Source organism: Dermacentor variabilis, chromosome 4, assembly GCF_050947875.1.
Source record: "Dermacentor variabilis isolate Ectoservices chromosome 4, ASM5094787v1, whole genome shotgun sequence".
NCBI classification, from domain to species: Eukaryota; Metazoa; Arthropoda; class Arachnida; order Ixodida; family Ixodidae; genus Dermacentor; species Dermacentor variabilis.
The window spans coordinates 134141062-134159409 of record NC_134571.1 but is presented as its reverse complement, the minus strand read 5'-3'; the positions used below and the strand labels follow the sequence as shown (position 1 = coordinate 134159409).

General features: G+C 42.1%; 1 protein-coding gene across 1 annotated transcript in view; it reads right to left on the bottom strand.

Annotated features, from left to right (window-relative positions):
• Positions 1-300: 300 nt before the first annotated feature.
• LOC142577955 (uncharacterized) overlaps positions 301-18348 on the bottom strand; it is a 30679-nt gene continuing 12631 nt past the window's right edge. Inside the window, exons 2-3 of the mRNA XM_075687388.1 lie at positions 17459-17578; positions 301-501 (exon numbers count right to left, since the gene is read on the bottom strand). Coding sequence (XP_075543503.1) covers positions 386-501; positions 17459-17578 — 236 coding nt within the window. The 3' untranslated portion in view covers positions 301-385. The remainder of the gene's footprint in view (positions 502-17458; positions 17579-18348) is intronic.

Below are 18348 nucleotides of genomic sequence, written 5' to 3'. Positions count from 1 at the left end.
GCAAGAGACGCTGCGACCATGCTAGTCGAGCTGACAAAGTTTATCACCAAAACTGTGTTACTCGCACACCTTTTGTTATTACGTAAAGTGTTCTTTCACCTTTAGCCATCCATCCTCAGCTTCCGCTATGACCTAGTTTACTTTTTGAGTCAAGTGGTTATATCTGTTTAGAATGCTGCGACGGCTTTTTCTCAGTCGTGTATCAAGGATCCAAATTTCTGTATAGTTATGTGTCGTTTCAGTGTGAAACAGCTTCTCTTAATAGTAATAAAGAGGTGACGGTTCCGCATGTTTATATCTTTATTATTGATAGTATTGACAAAATAATCTGTTACAGGGTAGCAAAAAAAAGAACAAAATGCTTCAATCGACGCAGCAGACTCTCCTAGAGCAAATACACACAACAATTTTCTGGAGGTGGGCACCTCCAATGAGAATTCTCAGCTCCAAGGCAGGTAGCGTTGCATACACCTCCCTTGGTCACACACTCAGGCTGAGTTTCTGCGTGAAAAAAGAACATCGTGGTGATTCGCAACAATTCCCTAAATATATTTTTGCCAAATTTTGTCGGACCAAATTTCGGAATTAATAAACGTTTTTTATGCGGGCAAGCATAGATTGCAAGCTTCTCACAGACCGCTCTTTTCTGGCGTTGTACGTGCAATTTCTGACTAACTACGTACCTAAGGGCAATGATGTGGTTATGGTGTAGGGCTGCTAAGCACTAAGTCGCGAGATCGAATTGCGGCCACGGCGGCAGCGTTTCTATGGGGGCAAAATGCGAAAACGCCCATGTACTTTTATTTAGGTGCACGTTAAATAGCTCCTGGTAGCCCAAATCATTTCGGAGGCCCCCATTACGGCGTGCGTAATAATTAGATTGGGGTTTTGGCTCGTAAAATCCCGTAATAAAAAAATTGTTTGGTACTGTAAAGTAAGACGTCACCGAGATTATGCGGTTATATTTAATGTATGGTCAAGATAATGGCATGATTTCCACTGCATAATTAATGATAAAACCGCAGCTTTGTTGGTCCGACAAAAGCAAGTTTTGGAAACTACATTTCTCACTCAATTCCATTAACGTTCACGACCACCGCTGTAGTTGATTGATTGATTGATTGATTGATTGATTCTTTATTGGTTTATCACATATACATGTGATGGGAGGCGAAGGGAAAAGCCATTCAAGGATGGCTTGAGGGAGTCCTTCGCCCCCACGCTGGCAAAGACAACAGCAGAGGCACACACGTCCAGTTCACATGGTCGTGCACTTTTGCAAAACCATCCTATTAAGCACAACATTGCCATAAACCTTGACAAAACCATAAAATTAACAGTTACTGTCCTACGTAGGGCAACATGCGTTAACATACTTTACTTCACCTCAGCATCGAATGACAGCACATTTCATAGCAATGTACGGTTAGTAATAGTGACATTGAAACAATATAATGAAATAGCAATCGTAAACAGCTCTAGTGGTCAATGTTAGACTAGAAAGAATGTGTACAAGTCAGATAATGTTGCTTCGGGAATATCGATTTGTTTTTTATTAAACTCATTTAGTAGACGTGGAAGTTTGTTTTGGAGCATTTGCCGACCATAGCCAGTGTGACAATATGGAACACTCCATATTTCTGTTGTTCTAGTGGCATATAATGCTTCCTTCAAATGGAGATTAACCAAACCCATGAAGATAGAATTATGACAATCATAGTTAAGGCGATATTCACGCAACACTTTATGCTCATATGTGTCTTGTACTCTAATTATCTTAAATTTTTAAAGAGCTCCACAGTAGAATGCCGGAGTGGCACATTCTCAATTATTCTCAAAATTCTTTTTTGCATGACTGATAGCCGCGAGAAATTCGATTGTGTTGTAGTCCCCCAGACCAAATGACAATAGTTTAGATAGGAAGCGAAGAGGGCGTTATAGATTAAGAATTTTATCGACTTCGGAATTAAATAGCGGTTTCTGTTCAGAATTCCCGTTATTGCACCTAACTTTTGTAATATCGCATTGATATGCTCATCCCACTGCAGTGATTCTGAAAAATGTACACCAAGTACTTTAATAGACCTAACTAGCTCTATCTCTGAGCAGCGATAAATTAGGTTACGTACTACTGAAACCTTCCTGCCTATAGAATGAAACATCACAGCCTTTGTTTTCTTTGCATTTATCTTTAATTGGTTATTATCTGCCCACGTGCTTAGTTCCTCTAAAATGGCATTACCTTTATGAAAAAGTTCGGCATCTGATGAAGACGAAACAAATATGCTAGTGTCGTCAGCATAAATTATAAATTTACCTTCTGAAGATATATGGACTATGTCGTTTATATATAAATTAAAAATCAAAGGCCCGAGAATGCTACCCTGCGGTACTCCTGAGATTATTTGCTTTCTTTCAGATACCATTTCATTCATTGACACAAACTGACGTCTTTCCGAAAGATAACTTTTCAGAAGCATCAGGGGAAGCCCACGAATGCCATAGTGACTTAATTTGTCAAATAAAATTTTATGATTTATGTAATCAAAGGCTTGCGTAAAATCAGCAAAAACACCAAGAACAAATTGTTTTTGTTCAAATTTCTCCAATATATATTCTTCCTGGTCGAGAAGAGCTAGTTCTTTTGATCGATTTTTTATAAATTCGTACTGGCATTTCGTTATCACGTGCTTGTTACAGAAAGGATATAGTCGATTATAGATTATTTTCTCGAAACCTTTAGAAAATACAGGCAGTATCGACACTGGTCTATAATTGGAGACGGATTTTTGTCTCCTTTCTTATATAAAGCCACTACACGAGCCACTTGCATTTTGGATGGAAAACCACCGGTTGAAATACATAAGTTATATATATATGTCAGCACAGGAGCAATTTTATTTATTACGTATTTTACTGGCCTTACTTGCAGCCCATCAGCAACGCAACTTCGGCTGTTCTTTAACGCCAAGAAAACAGCGCTAACTTCATGTTCTACTGTTGCTTCCAAAAAGAATGTATTTGCATTTGGAGGATCTAGAGCTGTGTAGGATGCACGTGGCCAAGTGTCAAAATCTCGCTGCACGAAATAGTTGTTAAACACGTTGACCATACGGTCACCACTGACTGTTCCCCCACCGTACAAGACTTCTGTCACCGGTTCCTTCCTGTCGCTCCGTCCTATAAGTGAATTCAACTTGTTCCATAATACATCTGTTCGTTTAGAACAGGAAGAAAACAGATGAAAGTAATACATTTCCTTTGATTTTTTAAGTTCTTTATCTAAGGCATTTCTAAACCACTTAAATGCACTTAGGTCTACTTCTTTACGCGTGCGCATAAACTTCTTAAATAAACGATCTTTTTTGTCAATCTTGTGCAAAAGCTCACGTGTCATCCATGGCTTTCGACAGCCTTTCACCATTTCTAGTCGTTTGTAGATGAAGTGTTTTTTTGTATACTGCCGAAAAACAACTCAAAATGTATCATAAGCCACATTGGCATCAGTAGAGTGAAAAATATTGTCCCAACACACGTTACTTATATCCAAATAGAAAGCATCCAGAGCCTTTTGCGAGACACGCTGGAAACCAGAAGCAACATCAGTGTCCACTCTTGGACTGTCGGTCTTAATACAGCAGCATATTGGCCTATGGTCGCTGATTGGGTACGAAAGCACTCCTGTTGTAACCAAGGACTCATAACAATTTGTTATAAACCAATCAATAATGGTCTGCGAGCACATGGTAACACTTATAGGAATATTTACTACGTTTGCACAGTTATAATATGAAAGCAAATTTTCGAACTCAAATTTTTTTACATTATTGCAATTCATATCTATATTGCAGTCTCCACCGATGACAACATTATACTGATCTTCATTTACAAATGTAAGCAAGTTATCTAAGAAAACAAGAAAAGAACGCATGTTGCCATCTGGAGGACGATAACAGGAAACAATGACAACATTGCTAAAAGAACACACACTACTTCGTAATCAGCAGTTACACAAGAAAACTCGTCAACTAGAACTGCTTTAAAAGAACTATTGACTAACAAAGAAACGCCTCCACCTCGTCGGGTTAGCCTACGCACAAAGAACGTTTTCATCTCGGGAATTTGAAAAACATCCAAGTCATCTGATTGCCAGGTTTCTGTTAACATAATAATATCAAACTTATGGACGCTATTCGGCGTCTGCAGGGTTCCACCTCGTCATCAGCCCAACTAAGATTATTTATCGAATAATAGAGTTCGACGCGCCAAAATCATGATCTGACAAAAGATACATGGCCGTAGTGGAGGAAGCCGTACAATGTGAATTCCCTGCGTTTAGTTAGATTTGATCTTATTGCCCCCATGCCCGGTGATCGAATCCCAACCTCTTACTTAGCAGAGCAACGCCATAGGCACTAAGTGTCCGTGAAACATCATTCTGAGTTTCACCATCGCTATAGGTCTAAGAAAAATAATGTATTATCTAGAGCCACCCCCACAGGTAGTCGAACTCCCGTCACTACAGCAATGTGCACTTGGAAAGTAGAGGCACTAAACACTGCGCCATAGTACAAGTTTACAATTTTCATCACTACATCTAAGAAGAATACATGGATATCACATATAAGAATAAAATACTATGGATATCACATCTCTAGGCAATCGCTTAAGGCTAAGGTAAACAAACACACGCGTAGCACAATTGCATTCAATTCCGCGGAAATTCCGGCGCAGCCCGTACACGTTTAATGTGGAAAGCATTTTTTAGTCTACTTCAGCAACTTTAGGTCCATCTAGCCTCTATGTGGAACACTCCTCATTGAATACAAATACATTTAAAATTTTCCTGCGCTGGGTGCGGTCGAGCTCACGTCACACGGGTTCCTCCAGCACAGGAGGCTGACACTTTAGCGCTGCACCACAAATGTCCTTGGAAAGCGAGGGAACAATTCCCAGTGATGTCTGTGTAATTTACCGTAAAATGTCTTCTGTAATTGATCAAGGGGCTCTCCAAACTGACCTCAACACTGTAAGCTCTTGGTGCGATACTTGGTCAATGTCACTAAATCCCCCCGACTAAATTTATGTATTTTACTAATCGAACTGCTATACTTTAAACTGCTTACGTATTAAACAACACTCACGTAGAGCTTGCCTCCACTTACAAGTATCTATGACTCCGGTTCTGCAGTGATATTACATGGAAAAGCCACATTGAAACCATTTTAGCATCCGCTAGCGTCTAGGCCTTATCAAACGTAGCCTAACACACGCCTCACCCCATATTAGGAAAACACACGGCATTGATTCGACCAAAGCTTGAGTATGCGTCGGCCATGTGGGATCCTGAACGAGAGTACCTTTAGTGATATTGAAGCACTGAAAAATCGTGCTACGAGATTTATTCTTTTTGGGCTATTGAAGAACAATTAGCGTCACAGTAAAAACAGCGTCTTGAACACGAGAACTTGGGAGTTCGTCGCAAAAAAGCCCGCTTAACGCTGTTTCATAAATCTTATCACCAGCCGTTCCTTAATGAAGATATTTTTTTATACCCGGCCCGCTATACTCTCTTTTCATGATCATCCTTTCCAACTAAAACACCATTTTTGTCGCACATCATGGTATGCTAATTTTTTCATACCACGTTTCGCAACCGAGTAGAATAAGCTGCTGTAAGGCATTGCAACTTAACTCGACTTTAATCAATTTCAAAACTCGTTAGGTCGTATCTTATACGCTGAATGTTCATCAACCTACTCGTCCCCTTTTCATCTCTCTCTGTTTTCTCTTCTCATTTATCGGATTTTTATATTTACTTAAAGTTAAAAAGAAATGTTTCGTGGTAGTAAATTTCAGTGTTTTGCCTTTTATAACTAATAAATTGTTCTGCATTGCATAAAAAGAAACTTCAACGCAAGTTGCCCTTACAATATTCTTCTTTAAGAGTGAATGTTTTCCGCTTTCTTTTCTAGCTTGTATGTTGGCATATGTTACGTATTACCTTTGACGATGTTACATATCCCCCTATGTAATATCCTCCAACGGCTTTTAGGGTGTACTGAAATAAATATCCCGCAACTAGAAAGGCACGCAAAAGGGGGATTTCGCGCGCAGTTGGCAGACGAGGTGATAGATGGCGCAGCGCGCCCATATAAATGTAAGGTAATTGAAAGTGTAGACAACCAGGAGTTATCCAAAAGAAAGTGAGAGAAACAAGGTCAATTGGATCTAAAGAATGGAAACAAGAAATAACACGAAAATGTATAAGAATGGGAAGAAAGAAATCGGAAGAGATAATCTGTACGATAACAGAAGCTTAGTATTTGGGGCTCCAACTGGCAGCCTAAGTACGAAACCATACTGGAGCAAATACACGCAACAAGAAGAGGCTTGTGTATGCTGCAAACACAATCCGGAGGCCACTCAGAACATCCTAATGGTATGCTAAGTGTTTCACTCAGTGAGATCCATATGTAACGTAAAATTTCCATAAGCGCTTGGATTTAACGTGGAACGAAACATCAATCGCTCTGCAGTCGATATAAGCAAAATAGGTTTAGAGAATTGGTGGAAAAAAGGAAGCAGGGAGGCGATTGATAAGACTCGATCCGTTACAAGCGTAGGTGCCGGTACGAGGTAGATAGAGAAATTTTGAGGAAGAGAAAAAAGATTAAGGAGATGAATAGAAATATGTTAGAAAGAACTCACGTATAGCATACCTGATTAACTCAAGCAGGCTAGGCGACTATTTGTCACCGCCACGTTTCAAAGGTGACGCCAATAAATTATCATCGAAGCGTAAGACAGGAGCCCCAATGCAGTACAGGGCAGATCGTTGCGCGTTTTGGTGGTGCCATTGGATGTGTTGCTTGAATGGATTGCAATGAGGTAGAAAGCCATCTTCAGATGGATTCTGCTGGATTTATTTTTCGTAGGTGAAGATAAGTGGCGAAAAAATCTATTAGTATCCGGCGTGATAATCCCACAGCGAAGAATTTCAAACACCGTATAGGCAAAGCACTTGTTGCGGTTTAGCACAAGATGAATGTAGCGCTAAGCGGGACGACTGGGTTTGTCAGGGATTTGTGCTCCACACGAAATTTCACAGCTTTGACGTCTGTGGGGAGATTTCCGACACTACAAAAGACAATACTGTAGAGGACCAGGATGACATTGTGTACTTCGACTATAAGTTCTTCCCAAAATCGCGGGGTGATACCGAGAAATTTCTCGTCGTCTTGCTTGTGAAAACAGCGGGAACAACACAAAAGACGCTTGTCGTATGCAACGACGACGATGAACATCAAACATGGCACATGGCCACAACGAAGGCTGCGCCAAGAATTAGGCAGTTGGCAGAAAACCTGTCAAATGGATTGATTGCTTCACACTCAACTGCGACAGTACCGCATAGTTTTCTACTTAGTACATGACAGGTTTCAGAACTGAATGCCCGATATAGGACCACTGCAAGCTGAAAGGAACGAAAAATTCTTTGAAATCTCGTTAGGGACACGGCGTAATTTTGCTTGTGACGTCAGCTTCACAATTATTTGTAATTTCCGATTTGGATAACCAAAACTGTGACCTTCAGAAGGATTCTATCAGGCTTAAAAGCAAGAACGATCACCGCAGCAACTGCCACTTGTAGGCCACTTGGTTATTTACAACATGATTTCAGAAACAGTGAAATTAAAACTGGTGTACGATACCTTCAGTATTCAACGTTAATTCAATGACCATGGTCCAGCAGGTAGGTATTTGCAAGTTGTCGATGCGTGACGCCGAGTTAGTGGAAAAGTCCCTGTATTTTCAAAGAAGTAGTGTTACTGCGATTTGGCAGTTCGCACTTCTATCTGTGCTGTCGATGTTTGTCCACTCTCAATTAAATATTGATTGTAGCTGACCAAACGAACGCATGCTGCAGTACGCAGGAAAGCATCATAATCGTCATCATCAGCCTGGTTACGCCCACTGCAGGCCGAAGGCCTCTCCCACCTGCGTTACCTGTGGGATTTCGAATTCCTCTAGACTATTCTCTCTTCCATTATCGTCGTGGGTGCCAGTGGTACTGCATAAATCTCTATAGAACTCCTGAGCCACTTGAACTATCTCATCCATATTAGCAATGATATTGCCGGCTTTGTCTCTTAACGCATACATCTGATTCTTGCCAATTCCTACATTCTTCTTCACTGCTTTTAGGCTTCCTCCGTTCCTGAGAGCATGTTCAATTCTATCAATATTATACTTCCTTATGTCAGCTGTCTTACGCTTGTTGATTAACTTCGAAAGTTCTGCCAGTTCTATTCTAGCTGTAGGGTTAGAGGCTGTAGGGTTAGATACGAAGGAAAGCAGCGCTTGCTAATCTGGGCGTGAACCTGAACGTATACACCTAGCATCAAGTACATCAAGGTAGTCGTGGCGCTGAGCAACTCTCTATCCACGGCGGACTGATATTGACCTCAAACTAGGACAGAGTCCAGTGCCTATGTGTTCGGGAGAGGTTTGCGCTGGAGTTTGTGGCTACGTAGTAAGAATGCCTACGTATCTGCGCGCTTTGTTGCGAATGACGTGTGTCCATAAGTGCGGTGGTTCTACATCCGCATACGGCATTAAAAACATATTCATATCTTTTATGTTTGTGCCCTCAAGTGGCAGTGTTTCGACACTGGTATTTTCTGGAAGAGAGGTACGGCACCCATCTTCTTTGCGATACAAATAAGGTTGCGTATAGTCTAGGCACATTAATCAAAGCGTAAAACAAATCTTGAAAACAAGGAAGAATGTTCCTCTGTGACCATCGTTTCAAACAGAAGGCAGTGTAGTTCAGAAACAACTCTTTTTCGACATCATTGCAGCTTGAGTTCCATGAGCGCGCATATAAACTTTTTAAAAATATGTAAGCTCGAAAAGCTCATGCCTTCCTGCTCACGGAAAAATAAACTTTACAGTTTCGAAAATCATATTGACCAATAGAAGAACACCTTGTGCACAAATATGGTGAAGTATGAGGAAAATTTTTCAACCAAGTTAGAGAAAGACTAGCTTCTGCGCTTAGCATCACTGCATGTGATGCATATGTAATGTCATCCTAATTCACTGCAGTATTCTCTGTTGTGCCCTCTGAAATAGATGCACAGATGGTACCACTGTAACTGTCTGTTTGAGTGGCTAAACCTTCCACCAATTAACCATTGCTATTGCAGCGCGATAACGCACCGCTTAACGCTCCCGATACTAAAGTGTCCAATTCTGCAGTTATCTGATTGGGAACAACAGCTCTTTTGTTAGGGAGAGATTTGCTTTAGGAGTGTGTATAGCTATATCCTCAACATTATGCCCACGATTTGTGTCGCTCCTAATTTGACACAACTTGACTATAAGACCTCTATTATGAAACAGTTGAATATCATAGACAGGAAGCTATATATCTTACTGAATCACCAGTGTACATATGCTAATTATTAAGAAAGAAGACCTAGGCGTCGCACACGACAGAAAGAATACACACACACACACACACACACACACACACACACACAAACACACACAGGCACACACACACACAAACACACACACACACACACACACACACACACTTTGAACAACCTCTTTCCTTCACCGAACAAGGCCTCGCAAGAGAGAAGGCTCAAGTTGTCGTTTACGAGGTCGCACAAGCCGACTGTCCAGCGACATACACCAGCGCAACCAAAACATATAAACGAAAGAGTCAGTCAACACAAGAACAACGTCAGAGCATTTCCTCAAGTACACACAGCGCGATCGGCGAAAGATAAGAGCATGTCAAACGCAAAACTGTTTTACATGAAACTTTTTTAAATTCCTACAGACATAAACAAAACTTCAGAAAACGCTGTCTGTACATTCCTGGCACATACAAAACGGTCCAAACACTTTAATACGTTCGAAGGGCAATCTTCTAAACGCTAATGTCGATAGCCTGCGCAGTCTGGCGAACAGGAGAGAAAAAGGTGCTGCAGCGGAATAGCTTACAGTCTTCAGCACCGAGACTTTTCGGCTCCCCCTTCCACTTCGCTCAACCAGGCAAAAGACAAGTTGTTATCCGTGGTAAACAGTCTCTTCCCTCCCTTCCCCTTATTACCAAGGACATTTGAGTTCTGAATTGTGGGATTTTACGTGATAAAACCAGAATTTCGCCATGAGGCACGCCGCAGTGGGGATCTCCACATTTGTTGACCACCAAGGGAACGTTAACGAGTCCCCATTGCACAGCAGGCGGTCAATTTTGACTTTTGCTCCCATCGAAATGCGGCCGCCGCGGCCGGGATTTGGTCCCGCGACTTCGTGCTTAGCAGCGCAACACCACAGCCGGTAAGCCACCGCGGCGGATAGACCTTTTAAAAAGGTGTCCCCCGTCCTCATCGGCCATCTAGAGGCCCCGAACCACCCTTTTTGCTCGGTGAAATAACACAGTCCGCGGCTAGCGTACGGTGCTGTGAACATCTCAGCCAAATTTTTATGCATATGGTGCGTGGAGCTCGCAAGCGGATCGCGAAGCGACCTTTTTCTAAGACGTTCTCCTTTTAACAGAAGGCTGCCCTCACTCTCTTGTAGACGCACTATTTCGTGATTGGGCGCGCTATTTCATCTTTCCCTTAGACAGCTGCTATTGGCCGATAGCTAGCTTCAAGCTGCGGTCGGTTAGATAGCACAGATACCGAGGCCGCCGCGGGGTGCGGCCACGAGTCTACTGGATAAGCGCACTGCGGCTCTTCGAGGTCAGCCCTGCTTCGCTTATATTTATTTATTTATTTATTTATTTATTTATGCATACTGCAGCCCGTTAGGGCTATGGCAGCAGTGGGTGTACATGCGGGGAAAACTGATTATGATATGCAGAAACAAGAACATAGAAATATAAAAATGTGAAGGAACTATACATCAGCAATAGCATTTAAAAATTGGGAAATGGGTAACAAACGAAATATAAATATGTGAAGGAACTATACATCAGCAATAGCATTTAAAAATTGCGAAATGGGTAACAAACGAACTTCGGCAGGTAACAAATTCCACTGTTCAATCATGCGGGGAAAGAAACTGTATTTGAAAGTGTTAGTGCGTGGATGGAGTGGTCTAATATCAGAGGCATGATAAGCTCTAGTTGAAGTCGGGCAAGCAGGCATTAAAATGGATGGATCTGATAGGTGACAAAGAGAGTTCTTATAAAAATAGAAAATCTTCAGAGATTCCATGTGCCGACGCCTAGAAAGAAACTGGAGGTTTAATTCCGTAAGAGCAGCTGACGGTGAAAGTCTCGGTCGAAGCGACGGTATAACAAAACGAATATCCTTCCTCTCGACCGACTCAATACAATTAATTTCACATTGATTATATGGGTTCCATACGGTGGAAGCATATTCTAAAATTGGGCGAATCAGTGTTTTGTATCCTACTAATTTAGTGTCCCTCGGAGCAGGAGACAACGTCCGGCGGATGTAACCAAGTTTTTTTAACCCTTTACTACAAATGTAATCTATATGTTTAGACCAAGACAAGGAGGGTGTAAAAATGACGCCTAAATATTTGTATTGAAAAACTCGTGTTAGTGGTACACCGTTGCATATATAATCATAACATACGGGCATATGTCTGTTAGTAAAAGACATTATAACGGTTTTATAAAAATTTATGCTCAGTTTCCAAGTAGCACACCAGTCACAAAATGAAACAAAGTAATCTTTAAGGCGCTGATGATCAGCGAGTGAGTCATCTGGGCTGTGCATAAGACAATCATCTGCATAGAGGCGTATAGCGCGTCATAGAGCAGAAAAGGCGGAAATCGTGGCGTCTACGTTAACATCCAAAATTTTTTGCGGCATATCATTTCTGAAATAGTTTATTTTCACTTCAAATGCCTTTCTGCATTTTGATAAAAGGTGGTTCATCGTGGGTTCCTTTAACCACAGAAGAAGGAGTGGAGTTGCCTCCCACACTTCGGATTTTATGAATGCACTATTAGCTTCAGATGTCAATAAATTCCTACATAGTTTATTATCAAGCACAAGAATATTACCTGGTCTGTGTGCTTTAGAGAGACTTGTGAGCTGCATCTACATTACGCAAGTATATTTAATTTTTTTAATTTTATATGTAGAAAAATGGAACCACCGCCTACCCAGGTAGCACACAAAGTCTTGAAAACGTCGTATTAAGGGATTCAACGTCTGAAAAGGATTTTTGACCAAAATCGACGCATCAAAGACGTTCCAAACAAGATAGCTTAAAAACGAGGGGTGAATACGTTTTGATAACGTTGGAAGCCAGACAGCTTAAAAACGAGGGGTGAATACGTTTTGCAAACGACTCAAAACGCCACCGCCACGCCACGGCGCGTCAGCCTCTTTAGCGGCTTCTACAATATTCAACAACCCATCAACGCGATCCAACCTTGCGCAAGGTGGCGATACCGTCGTCAAATCATGTGACCAAGGTGGCCACGTGATTCGTGATGCCGAGCAGCCGGGCGAGCCGGGGCATAGTCGCGTCGTCATGGCGTCGTCACGTCACCGCACTCGCATTGCGCTGTGGTGTGTTTGCGGCTGTTCTGAACGTGCTGCCGCTGCCCTTTGCTATGTAAGTGTTGCAGTGTTTTGCTGTCAAGAAAACGATATTCTGTGATCAGTTTGGGTTGTGCGATATGTTTGTGTGGTTTTAATTTGGAAATCAGTAGTGTTTTCAATTGTTATTTGATCAAGGCGGCCACGTTATTCGTGAAGCCGGCCATAGTTACGTTATCGCACTCGCATGGCACTATGGTCTGTTTGCGACTGTTCTGAATGTGCTGCCGCTGCCCTTTGTCATGTAAGTGTTGCAGTGCTTTGCTGTCAAGAAAACGACATTCTGTGATTAGTTTGGGTTGTGCGATCTGTTTGAGCCGGGCATAATAACGTTATCGCACTCGCATGGCACTATGGTCTGTTTGCGACTGTTCTGAATGTGCTGCCGCTGCCCTTTGTCATGTAAGTGTTGCAGTGCTTTGCTGTCAAGAAAACGACATTCTGTGATTAGTTTGGGTTGTGCGATCTGTTTGAGCCGGGCATAATAACGTTATCGCACTTGCATTGCGCTGTGGTATGATAGCGGCTGTTCTGAATGTGCTGCCGCTGCCCTTTGTCATGTAAGTGTTGCAGGGTTTTGCCGTCAAGAAAACGACGTTCTGTGATTAGTTTGGGTTGTGCGATCTGTTTGTGTAGATTAATTTGGAAATCAGTAGTGTTTTCAATTGGAGGGCGCGGAGTGGAGGGCACTAATCAGCTCTTCAAGTTCACTGTCATGTTATGTGAGGCGCCTTTTCACTGACGCTGTAATTAAGGCGTTAAGGGCAGTATAAGGACGAAAGTTAGAGGGACGAAATCGTGCCTGTGTGTCCCTAGCGTCGGGGTCGGCCGCTATGCGTGATCCTAACAAGAAAGCTTTTTGCAGAATGCGAAGAAAGGCGGCAAAATTTCTGTCTGTGCGCACCTTGCCGATCTCCGCAATAGAGCCATCATCGTGGTATTTTAGTCTCCCGTTTAGCAAGAGTGTTGCAGACAAGGGAACTGGTTCAAACAGGCTTTTTTTTAATGATTCACTACTAGTGCGGTATCCCAAAAGGTGAGGTCAAGTGCTCACCCTATTTTCTTCCCTCGCGCTACAGCGCACTGACAGAATTTTGCGTGCACCATACCGTGCTTTTATCGTTTGCGCTTCAGGTTCTCAATTGTGTTTTCGCCCCCTTTACCCACGTGATGGGTATTTCATGGTATTACCGTGCACCACATGTGTCCATATATTGTGTCCAATATATGAAACGGCCAAATTCGATTTTATTTGACGCCTCAAATGGTAGTAATGTATTGAGTCCCTTGTAGCTTTGTGCTTGTTATCAATTTTACTATTTGGCGAATGGATACAGCATGTACGCTGCATAACTCGCTTGTGCATACTGCATACGTGAGTCGAGTATGCTCTTGGTATAAAATAACTTGTATGCTTTAGGTAGTACGATTGTTTGCAGTTTGGGAAATGTGTCGGAATGTACGCTGTGCGCCCTTCGCGCTTTACGGCGGCCTGCCGAGTTCGTGCGGGTGCCATGTGTGCGCATGGAGTTCGCGAAGCGCTCTCGCAGTTTTTTTTAATATATATATACATGTGTTCTGTTCGCGCGCTTCGCACAACAGGGCATGTCGCAGTTCTTTGTCCTTGTGCAACACATTTTCCTAGCGTACGTCTGTGCATTATTTGGTACCGGTTTCACACGGGGCTCTTTTAGCCGCTATCCAGTCCGTTACAAATCGAATTTCTCGGTCGTGATGGCTCCTCTGCGCAAGCTACGAGAGTGAACCAGTCGCATCGATAATTTCGATCCGGATCGGGCTTGATCGCGATCGAGAGTGGTCGTGTGACACCGGTTTTACACATGGCTCCCACATAGGGAACACTTTAAGTTCAATGCTACTGAGTGAAGAGCAAGTGCATATATATGCCAGTGGTGGTATGTGGGCAAGTCTTTCTGGTGAAGCCAATACTTGTGCATTCAAAATATTTCAATTACCAGCGTAGTGCATCAATGTGTCTACTTCGACAAAATGGAAGTGCAGATATCTGAGCATACCTGTCCAGGGCAGCAAGTACGTGTGTCTACATTGAAACCACTACCAGCATGTGCGGCAGTTCTATTTTCAGCAGCGGGACTGCACAATAATCAGTAGGATGCTCTCAAGCTGTTTATCTATGAAGCTCTGCCTGGACTGTGCCAAATATTTTTGGACGTGAAAGTGGGGGTGAATTGGTAAACATTAGTGGAACTGTGCCTGGACTTTGTGGCAAATGTTTTTGGATGTGAAAGTGTGAGTGAACTGGCAAAGAATTTGCTCTGGGCTACATGTGTTAAACGTTTTTCTCATTCAGAGTGCTTTTTTTTACTTTAGGAGACTGGAGATGTGCGCAAAGTGGGACATGTCAGTGTGCTAATTATTGTATTTGCTGGCTTGCAAATTATTCGTTGCAACTTTGTTTTTGCCAGAGAGGTACAACTTTGCCTCTTGTAAAGGGCTTTTTAGATAAAACACTTACTATTTATTATGACCATTGCTTCCTTTGTTACACAAATGCAGCTTCCAGTGCATTCCAGTTTATTTCCATGTTTATGTAAGTTTCTAATATGAGGCTTGCATATTCATTTCTCACGTTCTGGAGCGGCAAGATGCAGCATTACTGTCTCATCGTTCGCTGTACTACAGTAGTGTTCACTTAATTGTTACACTGAATCCCCCGTTTAAGTATTCTGTACTAATTTCACTTGATTGCTTTTTTGTTGTATGGTTATTTTTTTCTCGCCATTACCTTCTTTGATATATCCTAAAGGCAATATTTCCATTATTGCATTGTTCCCATTTTTTTTATTTCTGTCACAGGATTGTTTCATGATGGTATGCGGTGGTATTTCTTTTTGTGCTCTTTTCAAGCTTCTAGATGATTGATAACATTGCTTGGAGGCAGTTACCATCCAATTCATACTCTTGCATTTTTCAGTCTACTTCTTCCATTCGCTCCGATGTCACTTCTGCATAACTCTAGTCCATCTAATAGCACGCGCACTTTACTATGATAAATTAGACACTTTAGTACACTCCAGGTTTTTCTGTTCATTTTTGTATGTGTACTTGGAATTTTGTTTATGTGCTAGTGAATGTTCACTTTCGAGTTCATTACGAATCCTTTCTGCGACTTTTGTCATTGTTGATGTAGTTTTATTTCTATTTGCATTTCTCACACAGTTTGTTCGAACCTTGCATAAGCATTACATTTTAATAAAGTGTTCTTGCTTTGTCACAATGTTCTCATTTCATGCACTCTTGGCATGAAGGGCTTGGTCTGGCCACCTGCCAAGACGTGGCCATTTGTTCTTTGCAGGATGTCATTCCCATTGTTGTTGTAAGCATCGTAGCTTACTAAAGGCGGTATTAAGGATTTATTATTCCTAACAGGCTCATTTTCGTGCGACTTGGTAGACGATGCGCCGGCCATGCGGGGAACAGTGCTTGGCACTGCGCCATGGCTCTTACAGCCAACACGGACGCTTCTACTCATCTGGGGCGCGATTGGAGATCGTTGTTCGAAACACCCGATCAGTTTCACCTCACGCGATTGGCCTAGGCCGTGCCAACGGGTGCGGCTGACGACGTCTGCGCGGCATAGGCCAGTCGCGTGAGGCGAAACTAAACGCGTGTTTTGAACAACGATGTCTCATCGCGCCCGTCACCCGCGAAAATTAGCTTCAGATGATCGTAAACCTTTCAAGACCGCTTCTAGACCCGCTTTTTGATAACGTCCTAAAAACGTTTAGAAATTGGTTACGAATAGTTTTGGCAAAGGGATTACTTGTGTCTTTCCCAATCCTATTTCTAGACCAGCTTTTCGAATACGTCTTGCAGACCTGTTCTAGATCGTCTCAAGAAAGCAATTAAGCCGGACATTAGCAGAGATATACGACGTTTTCCCGCCGAAGTTCTCTCATTCGTGTCTTCTTTAACCCGTTTTTATCGTCTTGGATAAACGCTACGAAAACGTTACGTATCTCTTTTGTGCTACCTGGGTACGCAGAGAAGGCTACCCCCAAAAATATGTGCTAACTTATTGTTTGCGACGCACAATCGACATACGCTCACTGGAGTCATTGTGTCCTTGAAAATGTCCTTCTGTATAAGCCTGCTTTCCAACCTCGAAGAACACACTGCTGCTGGTGAACATTTTATTTTCTTCGCCCAAGCTTTGGATGAGAAATCGGGCTGACCACACAACAATAACTCCAATGATGACAACTGTACTCGGAAGAACTAAGCAAACACTTTTGAGCTTTCATATGCTGTTATAATAAATGCAGGTAGAGGAACGACATGAACTGAAAATCGCCAAGCTATATAAAGAAAGCTGCAAAAAAGGCATATGCAACCTTGCCCAGGGCACACACTTGGTCCTCTTCAGCCACTTTATTTGTTTGTTGGTTAAACTTGCCTATGAGTTTACATTGATGTAATAAAAGACTAAGGTTAATTTTTCATTAGTAACGACGCATTTCTGAGAGTCTTTTTTCCATGTTGAAGTGAGAAAGGCTCCAACACAAGGTTTCTGAGACCGACATTCAGCGCAGGCCCCTTCCTCACTCCGCAAGCAGAGGCTCAAAATAGCACTGGTACTAAAAAAGACTGGTTTGGTGATGCAAGTTAAATATTCGAGAAAGTGAATTAATAATTTTATCAAGAAGCAATACAAATACCACTTGCAAACGTAATTTTGATGTAACTTTGAAACGTAAATTTGAGACGTAATTTTGAAACTGTTTTTAAGCGAAAGTGATATTTTTTTGCTACATTCCTCCTAAATCGGCTTTAAATATTTGATGTTGAAGAACACAGGCGCAGATCACCTTGGATTCTGTGTGGATAAGACCCGTCGCTTCTCTCCGATACGGTTGCGGAACCTGTTTGCTCAAAGATTTGCTCAGCTGTCCCTGAACCCTTGGCGACGAGTCCCGGAACAGCAATAGCTGAAACAAAAAAAGTGACATTTGAGCATTAGACCTACACTGGGCGACTGGAGACAAGCGTTTTTACGCTATCATGTACAACGTACCGTAGGACTAGTAAAGATATCTGCGGCATATTTAAGCCCAGGAGGGCCTTTCTAATATAGAATACAATTAAAAGAGTAAGATAGTTGTCATGTTCCTGTAATATTTATTATTATTGTTCATAATTTTTTTATTGATATGATATAAGGAGATGTTGGCGCGCAATTTAAGGCGCCGGCTACTCCTTATCTCTTGGGTGGTTCCGTCATACATCATTCAGGGTGCACGGTTACATATCAAATAGTCTTTTCACACAAGCACACCTATGGCTCCACACCTACGTAGTCGAAAGTCTCAAAAGTGCAAACGATACTGTCGCCTAATAACACTGTCGCCTAATAACACTTAGCACACTATGTTTCCACACCTATGTAGTCGAAAGTCTCAATAGTACAAACGATACTGTCGCCTAATAGCACATTTTCTAGTCAGCGGGTCAGCGGGTACATACAATATACATGGCAAATGTCTCCACACTTATGTAGTCGAAAGTCTCAAAAGTACAAACGATACTGTCGCCTAATAACACATTGTCTAGTGAGCGGGTGGTATATACATCGTGTTAAAATATTAGCACATACAGTCACAACAAAGCAGTCAACATAACATAATTCCCAAACGGATGGATATATAGAGTGACATTCAAATGAACAGAACAATGAAAGCACTAATAACGTCCAACGATG